General features: G+C 38.2%; 1 protein-coding gene across 1 annotated transcript in view; it reads right to left on the reverse strand.

Annotated features, from left to right (window-relative positions):
* Positions 1-18,611, reverse strand: part of wnt9a (wingless-type MMTV integration site family, member 9A) — a 50,157-nt gene extending 31,546 nt beyond the window's left edge. Inside the window, exon 1 of the mRNA XM_084119853.1 lies at positions 18,449-18,611. Within this exon, the coding sequence (XP_083975979.1) occupies positions 18,449-18,540 (92 nt within the window). The 5' untranslated portion in view covers positions 18,541-18,611. The remainder of the gene's footprint in view (positions 1-18,448) is intronic.
* Between the last annotated feature and the right edge of the window lie 909 nt (positions 18,612-19,520).

A 19,520-nucleotide genomic window follows, 5' to 3' on the forward strand; every position in this document is an offset into this window, starting at 1 on the left:
TTTCTGATCCAACAACGTGATTGGCTGGGGTCAGAGCTAAGTAAACACAGTATGGCCCCACTCTTAAAGTTCACAGTTTGAACAGTGTCTTTAAGATTTTACCAATTTTTATTTAATTTCAAAACCACATCCAGATTAATCTAGGCATTGTGCTAAACTCATATAGAGTCCAAATATGATTCTCAAATGTTGAAATTTCACTTATGTGTTTATGTATACCGTAATGAGTTATAAGTAATGAGTTTATATACACTGTTGTCACAAACAGCACTCATTAAGTGTATACAGTTCCATGAATGTATATAAAGAGGATGTGTTTCTTTTTTGTCCAGTTTGTGTAATGCAAGAATGTATATGAAAATTTATATTTTTTGTGGCTGTCCTGTATCTCAGCCACATGGCAAGGCAAGAGTTAAAACCTGATCACATTGAATTGAAACCTTTCCACATCATTGTGTGGAAATGGAGTTCAAACTTTGCCATCCTCTCTGCCTGCTGTCCACAACATGACAAATGAGTGACATTCCATTCACAAGATCAAGATCATGACCTTTCTGTTAAATTTGCATGCACCAGATAGCATTTAAACCTGATGTTGTCCGTAGTATGGAAGAGAGATTATAGAAAACCGATGTGAAGAAATACAGTATAACTAATCACACTCAAAATCTTGACACTTTTAAATATGTTGTTCTAAACAAAAGTTCGGGAGGAGCTTGTTTTTCGGCTGCTTACCTCACTCCCATGACCTTACGGCATCCCTTCAAATCTTAAAAGTGTGTATTTAAAAAATAAACTACTTGCTGATAATATAATAGTAATGAAATAAAAGACTACTTAAGAGAGTACACATTCATGACTGTGTTTCTTAATTTAAGTAAACTGTTAAAAAGTGTTCTTTATAATAGGGTAATTTACAAATAAAGCTTCTAAAAGGTGTTTTTTAAAAATCTTTTCAAAACTGATGTAATGCATATTTGTGAGACATAAACTATGTGTTTAAACTAGTTTCAGTTGGTAAATAAAATTTCAAAGTGTTTAAATTATTTTGTTGAATGTTTTTATGGCAGGTGGTACAACTAATAGTATGTAGTTGTACCACCTGACATGGAAAGTGTACCTGTCACCATGTTCAGTTAGTTTGCTTACATGGACTTCTAGTGTGTTTCATTCATGACATGTGTTTCTTTGTCTTTGTTTCCCGCCTCTCATTTGGTTCCCATGGTCACTGACCCAGAAAAACTATTTTTTTATTTTGTCTGTACTTTTATCTGCCTGTTTTATATGTAGCATAGGATTATAAAAATATAATTTCTGAATTTGTGAAGACTTAATGTGTATAATCATGAATATGCATTATTCTTTAAAAATAAACATAAACATGGACACATTATAGCTGGCAAAATTATAAAGATACTTTGAGAAAGTAACTTTTGATCATAAAAATAGACAACGTTTGTATAGCCACCAAAAGTTTATCATCGAAAGCAATGGGTTATTGGTCACATCAGTAAAAACGTTTACATGACAATGATATGCTTAAAACGGAGAAGTTCTTATTTTGAGTTTTCCGCGTACAGATGCCGCCATTGTCAAAACTATCCCCATTCACACAGATCCACGAAAACAGTAAAAAATGCTGTATTCTGCTGCCAGGCAATTAGATGGCAATGAAACACTATAGACTGAACACGTAATATGCATGTGCATTCGCGTTTTTGTTGTTTACACAGAGACTAGAACCTAGACTAAAGCTGCGGTCACACTAGACTTTGAGCAACCAAAATTTCTGCAATGGTAACAAAATGATATCACATTCTGCAGCGTCTTTTTAAAAAAACCTATTTCAGTATATATACAGTCTAGTCCACTCTACTGTAACTCTGCAATCCTGTAGATTTAAAGTTTGTATTATTTTATGTCAGCTAAATATTCACGGTGTGTTGTATCAATCTTCTATTGGTCACAAGGTTTCACATGATACGAATTCCCAGGTCAGAGTTCACCAAATTTGAACTTTGGAATGCAGCAAAATTCGAAACTTCTTCGCTTCAGCTTGCATTTTTTGTCTCCCACATTTGCACGTGTATGAATGGAAGTCAATGGAACGAAAACTGTAGTGTGACCACCCCTTAAACGAACTTGCTTTCAACACGTTTGGGCTTGCTGGTTGTGTGGTCTCCTGGCTGGCAAGTCAGGGTCCCCAATTACTTCAAATGCATGCCAATCATTCCCCCCAGCTGTTGACCCCAAACAAAGCCTTTTCTCAGACACCCCCCCCCCCCCAGCTGTCTACCACAGTAACCCAAAACAAAGACAGATGTGAGGAAAAGTATGAGTTACTCGCACAAGCCAAACAAAAACCTTCGAGGAGTCCATTCGTGTTTCTATCTTGGCTTGAAATGCACTTCTTCAATTCTCTGGACAAAAGCATGGCAATCTTAGCCAAATCTCAACAGATGGGTCTGCAAGATGGATTTAACATTAGTCCACAATGATTGTTCAGATTGTTCAGAGTGTTTCAAGATGCTTCAATGACATTTCACACATCACAGTCATTGTTACAAATATTGAAGAGATACCAAGCTAATTTTTCCATACTATAAAAATGCTCAATATCTGCTCAGTGTCAGCAAAATGAACCTGTGGCCTTCAACCCTGACCCTGTCTGATTGTATTTTGTTGTCAGAACACCTCCTCCAGGGGTAGAGGGGGCCCATGAAGCACTTCCTCCACTAGAGAAAGAACACCTCCTCATTCGGGGGCAGAAAAACACATCCTCCTATACTTCATGGGTAGAAGAATCCAGAGAGCTGGATGAATTTCAGGCTGCAGTGCTGGAGTCCCATCTAGAGTCTGGCTGGCCTGACCTAGCAGGAAAGCAATAGTGGTAGATCCAGCCAAGCAGCAGTGGCAGCCAGTTGTGCATTGTGTCGCCCCCACATGTGTGGCAGCCAAAAAATTCTAATGACTCCCTTCATAATGATCATGCTAAAGCTAATGTTTACCTGTGGGGTGCGGTTAGCGTGGCAGGTTACAGATTACTGCTGATTAGTGTTTGACAGGTGGATACATCGAAAAGACTTGCTGGATGTGTTTATTTGTTTATGAATTTTTAAATTGGTGACAGCTGTGAAGTAGTAGTATACAGGTGTTGTATACCATGTTAGGAGAACGGTAACTGATTAAACTTAAACAGAACTGTTTACTATATGACAACATTTACTTAATAGTAAATTGGTGTAATGGTAATAGTAAATTAGTGTACACATTAGTGTAATGGTTTAATCAATTACATGTCTGACAAAACACCTGACTGAGACCTGGTGCCAGATCACTCATAACTTCTCCATAATTTTTCTCTAAAATTATTAACACAAATTTGACAAAAAAGCATTGTAGACATTCCAAGTCCCAAGAATATCTTCTTTTTTTTTCTTGAAGCAATGCCAGTAAACATACAGCAGCTGTTCTATATGATGACACATCTTCATGACACAATTTTGCACCCCTAAATTTATCTAACCAATGTTAACCAAATAACATGAAGATGATGGGTCATGATGGGAACAGTTGAGTAACACACACAGAATGACCTTTAGAGTCACTGTGGGCTGTAGCTACCTAATGAGACTTGTTCTCTTGTTCCCAACACCAGTCAACTGGCAAAACGGCTGAGAGGTTGAGAAATATAAGGTTGTAAATTTGTCTGTTCTAGTCACTTAAGAACACACCAAAATCTACAGGGAAACTGCAGATAAGTACAAACACAGGATGGCTAAAAATCAATTGGACACGGATAGACATTCGAGATTGTTTGAACATTTTGCAAAGAAAAGCACATGTTTTCCATGTGCTAGTGGGGCCAGATGGATGAGGATGAGATGATTATTTACTCGGCACTAATATTTTGTTTGGCAAGGTCACATGAGAATGTACTTAAAATCATTAACAGAGTTGCCAGTCTACTACAGCTGTAACCAGGTGTAATATCCAAAGGAAAAGTTAATGGACAATACCAAGCACATACCAAAGGAAAATTATTTCTCAGAGGATTTTTCAGTTATGTTTTAATCAAGTATTAACTTTGTCATTGATGTTTCTCTAAAACTTTTGTTTGAAATACACAAATTAATTGAGGTGCACAAGAATAGCTGGATTTTTACATTTTCTGAAGAAAATGCACATGGTGTTTGTTTTAGTTCAAAGCTCAGTGGTTGCCAGGTGCTCTGGCTGGTTTCTGTCTGCAGTCAAAAGAGCCCACCCCCATGTTTCAATGAAATTCTAGTCTATTAGAAAGGTCCATCTGTGCCCTGAGACGTTGGGATAGGCTCCAGCATCCCCGCAACCAGGACAAAGTGGATTGGAGAATGGATGGACTCAAGTTTGAGGAAAATTAATAGTAATGCTTTCCTTTGGCAAGCACTAGTAATATAATTGTGGACAACATTGCTAAGATGATTTGGTCTTGGATGAATTTGATGAGAAATTACTTGACTCAAATTGAATTCACTGACGTTTATATACCGGAAAATACGATAACTACAAATTTAGGCATAGTCTTTCACATTGTTGTGAACTGCATTGTTTTATATGGAGACTAACTTGAGAAGCAGTTCAGACTCCACAAGTAATCTCACTGGTGTCTATGAGAAACAATATTTCCAAGCCACAATTTCTTAGAAAATAATTTTAACTATAAATGTAGGGGTGGTAGAGTAGGACACACACAGTAAGTTGGTGCATACAGTAGCGTGCGTGTGGTTAGCATTAGTAAGAGGTTTAATCGCGGGGCTCGACACAGGTCAGCTGCTCAGCGATGGTGACTGTGTGACTGGCACAGCATGGGTGCGCCACAGAGCTCCACATGACTACCTATCGACCTCACACCATGGCACTGAGAACACCAGCACCCAGTGACAGGTACGAGAGCTGCTCCACTCTCTCATTTGGGCTTCCACTAAAAGCCTTTTCTAAAAGCATGCAAACATAGACCTTAATGATGTGTTTGCCCTGACCATAAAGGCATAAAAATGGACTTGAGAAGATTGGAATCCTAACATGCTTTGACTGTGGGGGTCAGTAACATAGCATTTATGGTTTTATTGTAAGCTGCATGACAATATAATGACACAGCATCCATGACACTGATTCTATGGGTACACTGATACATTGATCATCTTCATTTCAAATAGAAGACCAAAATGCCTTTTACAAAACCAATTAATCTTAAAATACCACCTAAATTAGTTACAGTTATTTATATTTGCTGCTGACATAAATTATATAGCTTTTCCTACATATTAGAGACTCTTGTAAAGTATTACAAGTACTGCAGCTTGTTCCTAGAGGATCCAAAGACCAAAATGCATTTTACAGAACCAATTCATCTTAAAAATGCAAGCTATAAACCTTAAGCTTTATTAGTTAGTTATTTCTATATTTTTATTTATTTTTATTTATCTTTCCTTTTTCATAACTGATGCCTATAAAGGAACCAGTTGTATTGCTTAAATGTTTTGTTACCGAAACCTAACTAGCTTGTGTAGATGATACAGTTATACAATGTGCATGTCTCTTTTCAAATAAAATAAAGTCTATAAGTATCTCTTTATGGAAGCATTATGCTATGTACTATATTAAAATAGACAAATAATACTGAGCATGTTTACATGCACACCAGTACGCTGATAACTCACAAAAATCAGCTTATTGAAATAACCTGTTGTCTGGGTTTACATGAAAACCAATAAACCGACAATGCAAGTTAAGACTTTATTAATAAAGACAAGACTTTATTAATAAATCCTGCTGTTTCCCAGTAGGGATGTCAAAACTAAATAATTTGCGTATCTGACTACCGAGTATTTCATTGTGTCGGTTGTGATGGTAAATAAAGCATTTAAAAGCGAAGAAGACTGCAACATGTCAGCTGGAAATTTACGGCTAATTTATTATCCTCTCATGCAGTTACAGATGCAGCATTTTGACCGTACCACTTCTTCTGCTGCTGCAAGAGATGAGAACACTTATCATTTTTTGGATCAAGAAAGAGTCTGAGTTTGCGATATATTTCCTCCTTCCTTACTGAAAAACCCTCACTGTCTGGATGCGCTTAAATCCACACTAAGGATGCATTTTTGTCACATATCACACATATATATATAATCCAAATTATTACCCCCCTAGTATTGGTAGGTTTAGGATTATTTGTGGGGGAGGGGTTAGGATTAGGCAATCAAGTAGCGACTTCAACGAGGGAGGTAATAATTTGGCAGGCAGTCTAAATTCAGCACAAGACCAGGTTTTCCTATGGTGCGTCGTGTTCTTCGTGCCGTCTGGATGAAGACATGGAGCAGAGACTGCGCAGCAAGTTGTGTTGACAGAGTTAAGCGATTTGAAGAACAGAAGCTTCAGAATAATATCACTGAGTTCATTCATGAAGTTGTGTGAACAACACACAGCATCCGTGTAGAACGACGACAACGCAGTCTTGAAGTGTCAACTAGTCTCTCCTTGTGAAGACTTCCTTCCCTTCCCTTTACCTCTGTACAGATAAAACGTTGTCAAAATGATTCCGGTTCGCATGGATACGCGGAAGTGACAAATCTGTATTATGATTTTCTGTTAGAATGGTGTCGTGTAAGCGCCCCCTAAGTTAATAACTAATGATCTTTGCAACAGAAGTGAATCAATCAAAACTAACTTTAGCTGGACAATAACTTTATTCTAGAGCTGCTGTAAAGCCAAAACAATCTCTGTTACTTTAATTTCCTATTATCACATTCGGAATCGGTGCATCACTAGACTTGTAGTAAGTTAATGAAAACAATATTTCTGTCAGGACCACTACCATCAAATATGATTGACAATTAGCATACAGTTTGGATTGGCGGTATGGTTCCATTCTGGGCGAGAACTCCCTGCGCATCCATGCAGCCTAGCATGGATAAGAGCAGGGAGAGCAGCAATAATCCCCCTTGGGGTAAACAGAACAGAACCAACATGAAAATTTGCAAATATATTTAATTCAAGATTTTAAAGTACAACATTATTCGATAATTATTCTGATTCAAGGCGAATCAGAATGTCAAATCCTGACTGGGTGAGAGGAGGAGCTGGGGATGGAGGAGGTAATTAGCTCCTGAGAAATGCAATACTGAAGGAGCTTATATACGTATATGGTGATAGGCGTCGTATTCCTATAGGTAGATGTGGATCAGCTGAGGGTCAGCTGATGCGAGCTAGACTAACGTGACCTGCCAGAACTAACGCTACGCTTGATAATCAGTATACTGAAAATTGTATTTATAATAATTTTATCCATGGCAAAAAACAAAAACAAAAAAATAACAGAGATATACACATTTTGTTCAACTTGTTCAACCTTGTTCATCAGAGGAAAAAGAATTTTGATTCTAGCCAGTTATTACATATTTGCAGAGATACAAGCAGCAACGTAAAAGTACTTATTATAGCGCCATCTATGGTCAGATCGAGGTGTGTGTACACCTGAGAAGTGGGGTGCATCTGAGACCATCCTGCCAAATTAGGTGTTTCTCGGATGAATGGTTTTGGCTGGCCAGAGATTTATACAGCTGAAAAAGAATAAGTTTGGCACCTTTGCGTATATATAGCTGCAAGCAGCATGAGGCCGAAAGGCATGATGAGGATCATTCAAATCGGTATGCTGCACTGAATTGAAAGAGTTTAATTGAAACTCTGCAGGTAGCTACATCTCCAGGAACAGGATTTGGCACCTCTGCACTAAGGCTGGGCATACACTGTGCAATTTTCGTCTGATTTTGAGCCGAATTCTGACTCATGCGACTCTTTTTTTTAGTTTTGTTGTGCGTCATTTGCCGTGCAGTGTACAGGGGGAAACAAGAGGCAATAAACCTCTCCCACCCGGTAATCGGATGGTCGGATGAACAGTTGAAGCAGAGCTACAAACTGATTGACCTAAACTCAAGTGTTTTTTCCCTCACTGTGCCTGCACGAAAATAGAAGTTAAACCATTTCATCTTTAATGCAGCAATAAAGAAAACAAAAAGAGGGAGATCTTTAAGTTCTGAAGCACACATCGATGGATACTTTTCTATCCCAGCCTTCACACAAGGCCACGGGAGAGGATACGTCATTATCGAACATGGAGGAGAACAGCGATGCAGGGGTTTTCAAATGTGAGTATTAGAAACCAAAAACATGGTTCCTTGTATTACAATCGCATTTGTTGAACTACCATGGAGTAAACTGTTGAATTGTTGAAGGTGTTAAGACGCTAGACAGTATATTTGTGATTCTGCTGTTAAAACACTTTTATGATGTATAGCTAACAGCGGAGCTTCAGTAAGCACACGTACGTCACCAAAGTAGATTTACATAGACATTTAGTAAGTGTCTTTAAGATGTATGGTTTATTTAACATCTGACAGGAAAATCTTCGATAAGTATTGAAGATGAGCACATCACAACTTGAAATAGACATCTGAGTGATGTATGTTTTCAACACTGCTTACATTAGATGAATGTAAGTAATGTAAAAAAAAAAAAAATCTACATAAAGTAGCTAAACATAAGTTATCTATTTTATTTGTCCATTAGTACTGTTGATAAATTGAGAAACATTTATGTTGAATAAAAAGTGAGTTAACACATCAGCAACAACCTCAACGTATAAATGTAGTATTGAGCTCATAAATCACAAAGGTAAGGTGAATCTTGTTTGAATGAGTGAGTATACTACAGAAATTAATACAAATCTATTTAAATCTAAAGTTGTAGTTTATTTTAATTATTGTAATTTCAAACAGAGTTATTACAGCACTTTTCTGATTCTTGATTTCTGTGCATTTGCTGCAGAGCTTTTGTAGTGGAGCAGAAAAAAAAGAGAAAACCTGAAACAGTAAGATCATTTTGTTACTTCTAATACAGAAGTCAACTGATATTGTGCTATTAAAATGACTGCTTTTGTTTAATGTTTGTTTCGTAGGATCTGAAATGTCCACAGACTGATGTGAGCACTGAGGATGGGGAGCCCACAGCAGCATCCTCGAAATGGTATAGCGCCATGGACGAGACCCTCAATCACTCCACCTGTCCTTATTGCCTCATCTGGCCCGGATGTTGTGGTCTCTTCATCCTCAGTGAGCCCAGAGCTAGCGAGAGCTTCTAGAAAAAGACCAAAAGATTTTGGTCAAGTTCGTTCTGCTGGTTTCTGTTCATACAATGGAGCCTGACTTTCAGAAGCTTCAAAAGCATCATCAAAACTGTCATGAAGCTTCTGGAAGTCAGGATCCATTGACTAATATTGTATGAACAGAAACCAGCAGGACATACTTGACCAAAATCAACTTTTGTGTTCAGAAAAAGAAAAAAGATTGAACAACGCAACAAGGTGAGTAAATAATGACTAAATTTATATGTTTGGGTGAACTAAACCTTTAAGTCCCCCAAATAGAAATTGTATGAAATGTATGTATGCGTTTATATGATAGTAGTACCTTGAAGAAATAAACTTTAAGAAATAATCAGCTTTATTGAGCGTTTGTGTGAATTACAAAAATCACATTTACATTAATCCATTTGGCAGATGCTTTTATCCAAAGTGACTTACAGCGCACTTATTACAGGGAATATCCCACTGGAGCAACCAGGAGTAAAGTGCCTTGCTCAAGGACACACTGGTGGTGGCGGCTGTGGAGACCGAACCAGAAACCTTCTGCTAATCAGTTCAGTGGTTTAGCCCACTACACCACAAAAGTGATAAAGCTACAACAAAAAATAGCATGTAATTGTAAAAATATGAAATAAAATATGCAAGAAACAGAATGCGGACATTCATTTTAAAACGTTTAAATGTTTTACAGGTAGAGCAGGCACACAAATGTTGTGAGCAGACACAGCGGCAGCCAGATTGTCCCGCACATGTTCTTCCACTCTTGCTTCAAGGTTGTGGGGTTCAGGGGGGCCATCATCATGGTCTTCATCATCCTCTGGCTCAACGTTGTCCCCATTGAGAACAGTGGGATTGTGAAGCACAGAAACAACAACCACACAACAACCTCAGGCACAAAGGCATGGCTCACCAGTGGAGCACCAGTGTGTTTTCAGCATGCTCTACTAAGCTTCGTGCACAGGAGTGCTTGCTGTTGAAACAAGCCTGCACATGGTTCTATGGGCTGCCATAGACTCAAGTGCAATAATGAGTAAAGACATTTTTAGATTATATTAGGCAAAATGGCTGAACAAAAAAAAACCTCAAATACAATCACTATTTTGATACTAATTGCTTATCACTTTTGACCAATAGGTGGCGCTGTTTCCAAATTGATGTTGTGTGGTCAGTGTGAGGTGAGCATGTGAACGAACGGTCAAACCACATAAAATAGGCTGCGGTTGAAAATACCCGTGTTCGTGTGGACAGTGCCTCAGTTTGGCATCATGCCAAAAATTTGGTTGATGCATTATTCAAGAATGGTCCATCAAAAAGTTTCAAATAACTTGAATGGTCTGAAGATGATATGAGCCAATGTTGGTGAAAATCAGAACAACTGACTAGGAGGAGTTTGAAAAGTAGGTTTTCAAAGTAATTCAAAATGGCAGACAGCAATTTCAACCAAATGTGACGTAATTGGTATCATTGTTCTCAGTATGACTCAATGGATCAATCAACACTAGTTTCATTAAACTAGACCAAAGTAATTGAAAGCTATTAGCATTTTTGAAATTTCATTATAATTTGACCACAAAGTGGCGCTGTCCCAACTTTTTCACTACCTTCAAGGCGTGGTGCCAATGACACACACCAAGTTTTGTAATGATACACTAATGCTTTCATAAAATACAGCATTTTACGACAAAATAAAAAATGGCCGACACCCACAATTTGGTATCATTTGACTTGGCATGCTGTGCCAAATCTAAAGAGACCAATTTTGAAGTTGTGAAAAAAAACCAATTTTTCATATCTCCTGACCACTAGCAGGTATCCTTAGGTAATTCTCAGGTAACCTCATGTTCATTTTGGCATGCTCTTCATCAATTTTTTTCACGCGTTATTCAAGAATGGTTTGACTAATCAACTTGAATTCCATAACTTTTTGTTGGCATGTTCTAAAGATTATCTGGTTCAATTTTGTGAAAGTCAGAGCCACGGTCTAGGAGGAGTTTGAAAATTTAGGTTTTTCAGAAAATTCAAAATGGCGGAAAAAAAATCATAACGTCATCTTGATCCGAGGAATCAGCAAAAAAATATATAATTTTGTTTGAAGCCCTTACAGGTCATTATTAACCTAACATTAGGTTTTAACAAACATTAGTGCAAATTTGGACAGTTGGTGGTGCTTGAGGGATTAAGGTAGAGTCCAAATTTGCTGTGTTTATTGTTCAGACTCCACTATCTGTGTGCCAAATTTCACAACTTTTTACCATATGGTTCTATGGGCTGCCATATACGGTGGCCCAGTAGAGCACAACACAACAAAATTTTAAAAGCAAACATAAGTTCACAACATAACAGAATCAAGCCAAAACACAACGGAAATTCTCCAGACCACTGGAGGGCTCTCAGAGCGTGGTAAAGTTAGTTTTCCTTACCACTGTTCTATAGAGTCAGCAGTCTAACAAAGATATCAATACCACGCTTAGTTTAAACCGTATCCATTGTATATCGACATGAAATATTAATTCATGTTTGTTTTATTTATATAGCACATTTAAAAACAGCAAACACAGCTGACCAAAGAGCTGAACAAAACAAAAAACAAAGAAACACAGGGCAACCACACATTCTTGACAGAAGCTCACAGTTAACTGAAAGCCAACGGAAAAAATAGGTTTTAAGAGATGATTTAAAAACAGTTAAAGCCTGCGCCGATTGATAAACACCAGAAGGCTGTTCCACAGCCTAGGGCCGGCAATAGCAAAGGCTCTATCTCCTCTATGCTTTAATCGCGATCTGGGGACAGAGAGAAGTCTCTTATCACCGGACCTCAGATTTTGTGTGGGGATTGTATAGATAGAGTAGCTCAGACAAATAGCTTGGTGCGGGATTATTTAAAGATTTTAAAAACAAACTCAATTCTAAAATGCACATGTAACCAATGCAGCGATCTCAAAATTGGAGTAACTTCAAATTTACGCTGTCCTTTGAGGAATTTTGCAGCGGCATTTTAGGAGACGTTCCCTTAGGCATCATTCATCGTGGTAGCACATCAAAGCATTCTCGGGTATAAATAATCAGCTATAATGCACGCAAGTGATTTTTAATTATTATTTCATGGCGATATACAATGGTTACATACTGTTAAAACTAATCTTGATGTTGATATCTTTGTAAGACTGCCGACTCTATAGAACAGTGGCAAGGAAAACTAACTTTACCGTGCTCCAAGAACCCTCTAGTGGTCGGGAGCATTTCCGTTGTGTTGTGGATTGATTCCATTGTGTTGTGGCTTGTTTTCGTTGTGTTGTGAACTTATGTTTGCTTTTTATATTTCATTGTGTTGTGCACTACTGGGCCACCATAGCCATAGACTTCAAGAGTGGAATAATAATAATAAGAACACTAAAAGATTAAATAGGTGACTACGAACTTTCGGTGCTTGGCCCCTGATAAAATTAAGAAGAAAATCAGTATAAATACAATAGGGTTCCGGCACCTTTGGTGCTTGGACCCCTAATTAGCCAAAAACATTTTGTCAGGAATATACCAGACTTGGAGACAGAGACATTAGTGAACCCAACCGTGAACCCAGGTATTGACACAAATGGAGTAAGGATAAAGGTTAGTAAATGCAAGTCAGTTCAATGATGATATACTCAACCCGTTCTCATTAGATCTCATTAGCGTCTCTATAGCACGCATTGTGTTTATCGTGCAATTTATACACGAAAATGACTTTTTACGTTCATATGATATGCACTGTAAACCCCTTGGGTAGGATTAGGGTACGTTCATATAATACTTTTGGGTAGGATTAGTGGTGTGGGGTGCGTGGGTATTACACGCAATAAAGTGTGTATCATATGCACCAGAAAACTTTTTTTTACCAGGGTGACGCACACACACAGGGGAGCAGATAAAATGAAGGAACACAGCCAGTGTTGCCAATATAGCATCTTTGTCACTGGATTAGCAACTTTTCACACTGCTTTAGCAACTTTTTTTTTTTTTAAGCGACTAGCAAGAAATCTAGAAACTTTTTGGACTGCTAGCTAACATTTAGTCAGTCACTACATCATACTTGTACAAATCAAATATTTGTTTTCAAAACATATTGCAGTATATTATTCCCAAGTTCAGTCTTAAAGACTGAAGACTGAGTGTAGTCATGCGCTTAACCTATCCTTACCAAAACCAACTATTGAGACAATCAATTAATCTGCCATCAATAAAGCCATAATTTACAAAGACAAAAGATTTACAAAGTCTTTTTATAGAAATACATCCAACCTGACTTATTGCTGGTGCATGACTGATAATAGAAAGATAATAGATATTTAAAAAAAAAAAAAAAAAAAAAGTCTAGGATCTGTTGTTGTATCTGTTTGTTTTGTTTATTCATGTTATACATCAAGCAGTGCAGCTCTAATGGACTAAATGAAAAAGCAATGCAACTTAAATTAAAAAACTCCTAGTTTGATGCAAGCACAATGAAACAGCAAAAGCATGAACTCCATCAAGGTACATTCTGGGTTTGACTTGCCTACTGTTTTGAGAGCAACACCCAGTCCATGCAATAAATGTGCATGTATGGTTCATAGCTCAGGGTTTTTACAGTCATCTTATGGTTTTTTTAGTCATCTAATCTTGGCTGTAGTCACTGATCATTTTGGCCCACAGTCCACCCAAAGCCCTCTGTGGAGGAAAACAGTCTGTGGTTGGAGACGGAAAACCCATGACATGGTAGTGCCACTAATTAACGTCATTTCATCAATCCGTGACCACCAAAAGCTATTCAGATTCCATATTGGCTTTCCGGTTTTGCCTGTCTGTGCTGCTGTCTGCGATGCCCATCACAGCATTTCCAACAACAGCCTACATATCTACAAAGCACACAGCTGATGGTAGGAACGGACCCGCCCTCTCTTAAAAAATTGAGGCAGACCTCCAAGCTGTGGTTGGATCCATGCTACCAGAATATTGAGCCGTTTGGATGCAAGTGAGCCAAACACATTTAAAGACATTCCCCAGAGCAATAATACCATATAATCAAGGCAGGGTTGGGATGACTCCTGCGGGAGAAGCCATTCTCAAAGCTTGTCAAGAAAGCCATTGAGGAAAAACAAACCGGTAGAAATTTAGAGACACGGATTTTCTGTTTTTCAAGTGGTTACTTGAAATGTCATGAAAGCCAAAGAAATGTTGGTAATCTTAAGTGTGTTTATAGTACAAAAGTTACACTATGTTAAGCTGTCCAGCAATGATACACACTTTGGTGGGGTTGTGCCTTTACATTATGTGTCTGTTAAGTGAAATGTTAACAATGGCATTTTAATTTTGATTCAGTAAATTGTCTGTGCGTGTATACAGCCTCTGAAGGAAGTGGTCACGTGAAGATCTTCAGTTGCAGACACTGCTATTCTCTGGCACTGAAAGGCGATCCACCACAGCACAGGCAGCAGCTCTCATCAACATTCCCAAGCACAAGTCTAGTCAAGAGATTAAATCTGAAGCCTTATGCAGCAAACTGCTTCTGTATAGGGGCTTTCCTGTGAGCTGTGGCCAAAAAATGCCATTGCAAACAGATCAAACTGACCACAACTACCTTTGAATAAAACTGCTGCTCTGTTTACCTTCTCCCTGTATACTCGTCACACAGCTCTCGGTGCTCATATCTGTTTTACCACTCATTTCCCACTGTGCTAAGGTTTTATAAAGCAGCAGATGATGACTGAAGAGCCGAGCACTTTTACAGTAGTGACTGTACCCCCTGGTGGAAACATCAGGCACTGCAAGTACTGCTACACCTATTGATGGGCAGGTTCTGACAAATCATGACACATTAATTAGTTAAACCAAATCAGAATAAATAAATTACATGACGAGTGATGCATATCTAGAAATGTAAGAGGCCAGAGGCTGAGTGCTAGTAGCACAGTATTTCCTATAGAAAGACTGTAGAAGCCTTGGGCCTGTTCTGACCTTGTTCTGTCTGGGTTTTGGGGGACGGAATGACACCAAATTGTTGAGCCTTCATTACAGGGTTATAATGCACATACACATGCATGTTGTTGCAGCCAACATCTTTAACGCAGGGCTTTGGAACATGTACAGTAAGAAACAAAAGTGCAGCCACATTTAAAGCAAAAAAAAAACATCATCTACTAGAAAAGTGTCTGAAAATCTAACCTTATCAACTTATAAAGATATTCAATTGAATTGTTTCTTGCTAACAGGTCTAAGTAAATTTCACCAGTCTTTTTTTAGGGCTTGTTTACACCTGGTATTAAGATGCGTTTTGGTCAGTCGGATCACAAGTAGACGAGGCAGACATATGACCGTTTACACCTGGTGTTTTAATCCATCTCTTTTGTCCACTTTCAACCACTTTTGTCCTGATTTCTTCAAGGAGAGGGTCTATGGGCGAGTGAATGTATGTTTTTTTTTTTTCAGATCTTTTTCAATCTAACAGACAAAACAAGTGTTTTCGACTACCTCTGGAAGCTCAAAATGTTTTAGACCCTGTTAACACCTGTATTTAGTGTCGCCCACTTGTGATCCGATAGACCAACACGCATTAATACCAGGTGTAAACAGCACCTTAAATGACAAAAAAACAAACAAACACAGAAGACAATTAATTTGTCATAATAAATCCAATACAAATACAAATACAACCGTTTTTGGCTCTACATATTTAAAAATTGTAGACCCTTTGTACATCGTGATTACACCTCGGTTTATACTTGGAAGCAGAATTTAGGTGGGAATAACCAGCACCTCACACAAAAGTCGTAAATATCTTCCCTCAATTCGATTCGGGTTCACATTTGGGACAGCAGTTCCCCACATGTACCCCAGTCTGGCTTCCAGAGGAGATCTGCATAAACTTGTCAAAGCCAGGCACAAAAGAATCTCATTCCATGGATATTCAGGGCTTATTTTCCTTATGTTTTCCCAGCATGTAACCTCTTCCCCTTTCTTTCTTCAGGATGTTTGAGGTGAGCTCTAAACCGAGACAAAAAGTGTGCAGCCCTCGTATTGCCTTGTTTCTCAGGAACATTCAATGTTCTATCACTACTTTGTCCCCAACCATCCAAACCTGGTCTCCCTGGGATTTTTGTTAAACGAGATACAGCAGAAACAAACATTGGGCACCTGCCGCAACAGGCTAGATGGGACGGGTGGTAAAAAACTAAGTCTTTGCATTCTTGTGGCCAGGATGACAATTTCAGCAGCGGCTCAACTAGGCAATGAATCCCACCCAACCCTCAGAGACGCAGACCGAGGTCAAACAGAGACTGTGTTTAGATTTCACATATGCTCCACCGCACTGGGGAAATTGGGTATGCAACATTGACCCTCTACTTAAGTAAATCAGTGCCAAGAAGATGCGGCATGTGCTTCATGGAAGGTATTTATTTGCACTTTAGTAGAAGCAAGTGTGACAACATGTCAAAATATAATGATTTCATGCTGGCTCTGGCACGAATGGCAAGGTTGAAAAGACTTAAGTTTGTTTATTGACTGTATCTCACTGACTGTGGAGTTCTTAGCTATCTGGAAAATGACACCCATATCACCATTCAAAAATTAACACTCATTGTGTGAGAAAGAACACCCATAATGCCATAGCGAAATATATCACTAATGAGTTTCCTATAGTTTGTTTTCATGACCTGATAACATGGAAGTACAAGCAATTTCCGTCAAAGTAGACAAAGTGCTGAAACTGGCAAAGTGTGAAAACTTTTAAACAATGGCTATTTAGCCTCACATAAGCATGACAAATTGAATGCTAAAAATATCAAGGCATTTATTAGACGAAGCCTCTTGACACTGCATATCTGCTCATTATCAGACATTGTAGTTTATCTTTTTCCATTTAATGTGCCAAAAAAACAAGGGGAAATATTCTTAAGAGGCTAATTGCAATTGGTAACAATCTTTCAGATCAAATAATGGAGACTATAAATCTTTATATGAAGTACTATCCCACCCATGCTAACACAGGCCAGCATTTATTAAATTTATTGACTTCCTAAGAGGGGGTAGAATAGGCTTAGACCCAATCTACAACCACTGCAGCCCAACAAACCGGTTTACTGCTTCATAATGTTCAATGGGGCCTGAGGGAGCCACTCCCGCCCTGGCCCTTGATTTGCCCTAACAATATCCTCTCCTTAGCACACCTTTTTACATATAATCTTCCATCACTCTTCACCATGGAGCCAAGAGAAATAATGATACAATGTCTTGAACTGTTGAGAAGTTGTTGAATGTGAAAACCTAGTACATCACTACAGTTCCAGCCAGACTGGGTTAAAACACCAGGACAATATTAAACGCCCACCTGTCCTTGGAGTATGTCCATACATTTTGGATTATATTTACACCAGCATTATAATAGCCTACATTTTGTGTCCGTATAAGAGTTTAATAGCAGTCAACCTCGCTACTTTTACCCTACAAACCTGGTTTAAAACTTGTTGATGCAAGTGACAATGGCTCACAGACGATGATTAAAAGTTAAACACATGTTTCTCGAAACATGAAGTTCTGGTGTGACCGCTAAAGGCGCGTAATGGAAGAATATCAATAAGCAGAAATGAACGCGTCATTGAGGAATACATTCCAAAGGCGTTCCCACTGTATCACAATTACCTCAATTAAAATTATGCTAGGGGAATGTTTATAGGGGGAACTGGGGAAACTGTAAATTCAACACACATTCTTGAACTTGCGCTAATTAAACTTAGTGAGGGAGTAAAATGAGTGCCAAAACGAGTGTTTATGCTGGATGAAGAAATATTATCTGCGATCTTAACAGACGTTTTGGCCACCAGGTTAGAGATCTTCGTAGCTTTATTGTTAACAGCTGTGTAGAACTGCTCGTGTCTAGTTTCATTCCTCTACAAGCATCTATGAAAAAAAGACGAACCTGACCGGCTTGTACCTGCCCGTCACTGAATTAGCCTAAGAAATGTATAAAATGTCCTGATATGCAGTATTTAATACATTTGTAAATAGGGGCATCTTTAATGAATTTATAAATAAGTTATTAACTGGAGACTTCATGCAAACATTACGTTGTTATGAGAACAACACTCACACTAAATCGCAACTCCACAGGTTGTTACGGAGAGAAGTTTACATAACTTTTCCCCTAGATTGCGCTGTCTTTTTTGTTTATGATCTTTGGTTCATCATTTCACATCTATCTTTCGTCTATTCATTAAAAAAAACCTGAAGCTTGAAAAAACATTTAAAGCTTCTGCCTACCCGAAGTAAGCTGTGCTCGGTCCAGGCAAGCTGATCAGATGCACTATAATGGTAAATGATAACCATCCAAGGAGAAGGTGTCCATCCAGCATTTTGTAGCAGCTCTGGGGCAGCTCATTTCGTTCGTCCTAAGTTGCTGTGTAAAATCCTTTCTTGTGAGAACGGCACTTCTTATACACTCCGAGGATTTATGCGCCCCTCCCATTCACTTAGAACAGGAGAGAGAGAGAGAGAGAGAGAGAGAGAGAGAGAGAGAGAGAGAGAGAGAGAGAGAGATTTTGAAAGTAAGTCTGGCTTAATTATTTACGTTTTCTTTTTGTAAGCATGGACAGTAATAATCGTGATACTTCTAAAATGGAATAAATGTACCGGTTTTCTGATATAGACTATACATAATCTCTACTGGCTTTTTAATATCAGACAAAAGCTCTTGAGCTGATGAAAGATATTGAGCATACTCAACCAGCATATTAATATTTCCCCTATTATTCATGGTCATGCTTGCCCAGTAGAGTCAAAAATCTACTCATGTCCACAGAAACCGACATGACATTTATTTAATTAACTATTTATTTAATTCATTTCTGAGGGGACATACTGGCTGGCACAAGTTCAGTGGCAGTGAGCAATTACAGGTACATTCTTTTTCTATTAGATAGATTTTGCAATTACTAGATGAAACATTTAATAAGAAAGCAAAATCAGTCATTGGGAGTCATAAATCTTGATGAGAGATTTGGTTTGGCAAGAGCAGAGGAGAGAAGGTTCTTGTTTGAATGTTTTTAATGATGAGCAATGAAGGCAACATGCACCACACTCGTAAAAAGCTCAGATAATCTGTTCTGCATTGAAGTAGCTACCAACTGAAGACTTCAGATGTAAAAAAAAAAGTTTTTATTTTAAATGAGCATTTTATCAGGCTCTTTTGTTTAGATTCAATAAGTTTACTTTAATGGCAATGCAATGTTTATTGAAAATGTTATTGAAATGCCTTATTTTCAAAAATGTCACAGATAGGAGTAAAATAAAAAACATAAAAAACTGTTCATTTAAAATAAAAAACATGTCAGAC

This window comes from Abramis brama (assembly GCF_963993115.1).
Source record: "Abramis brama genome assembly, chromosome: 7".
NCBI lineage: Eukaryota > Metazoa > Chordata > Actinopteri > Cypriniformes > Leuciscidae > Abramis > Abramis brama.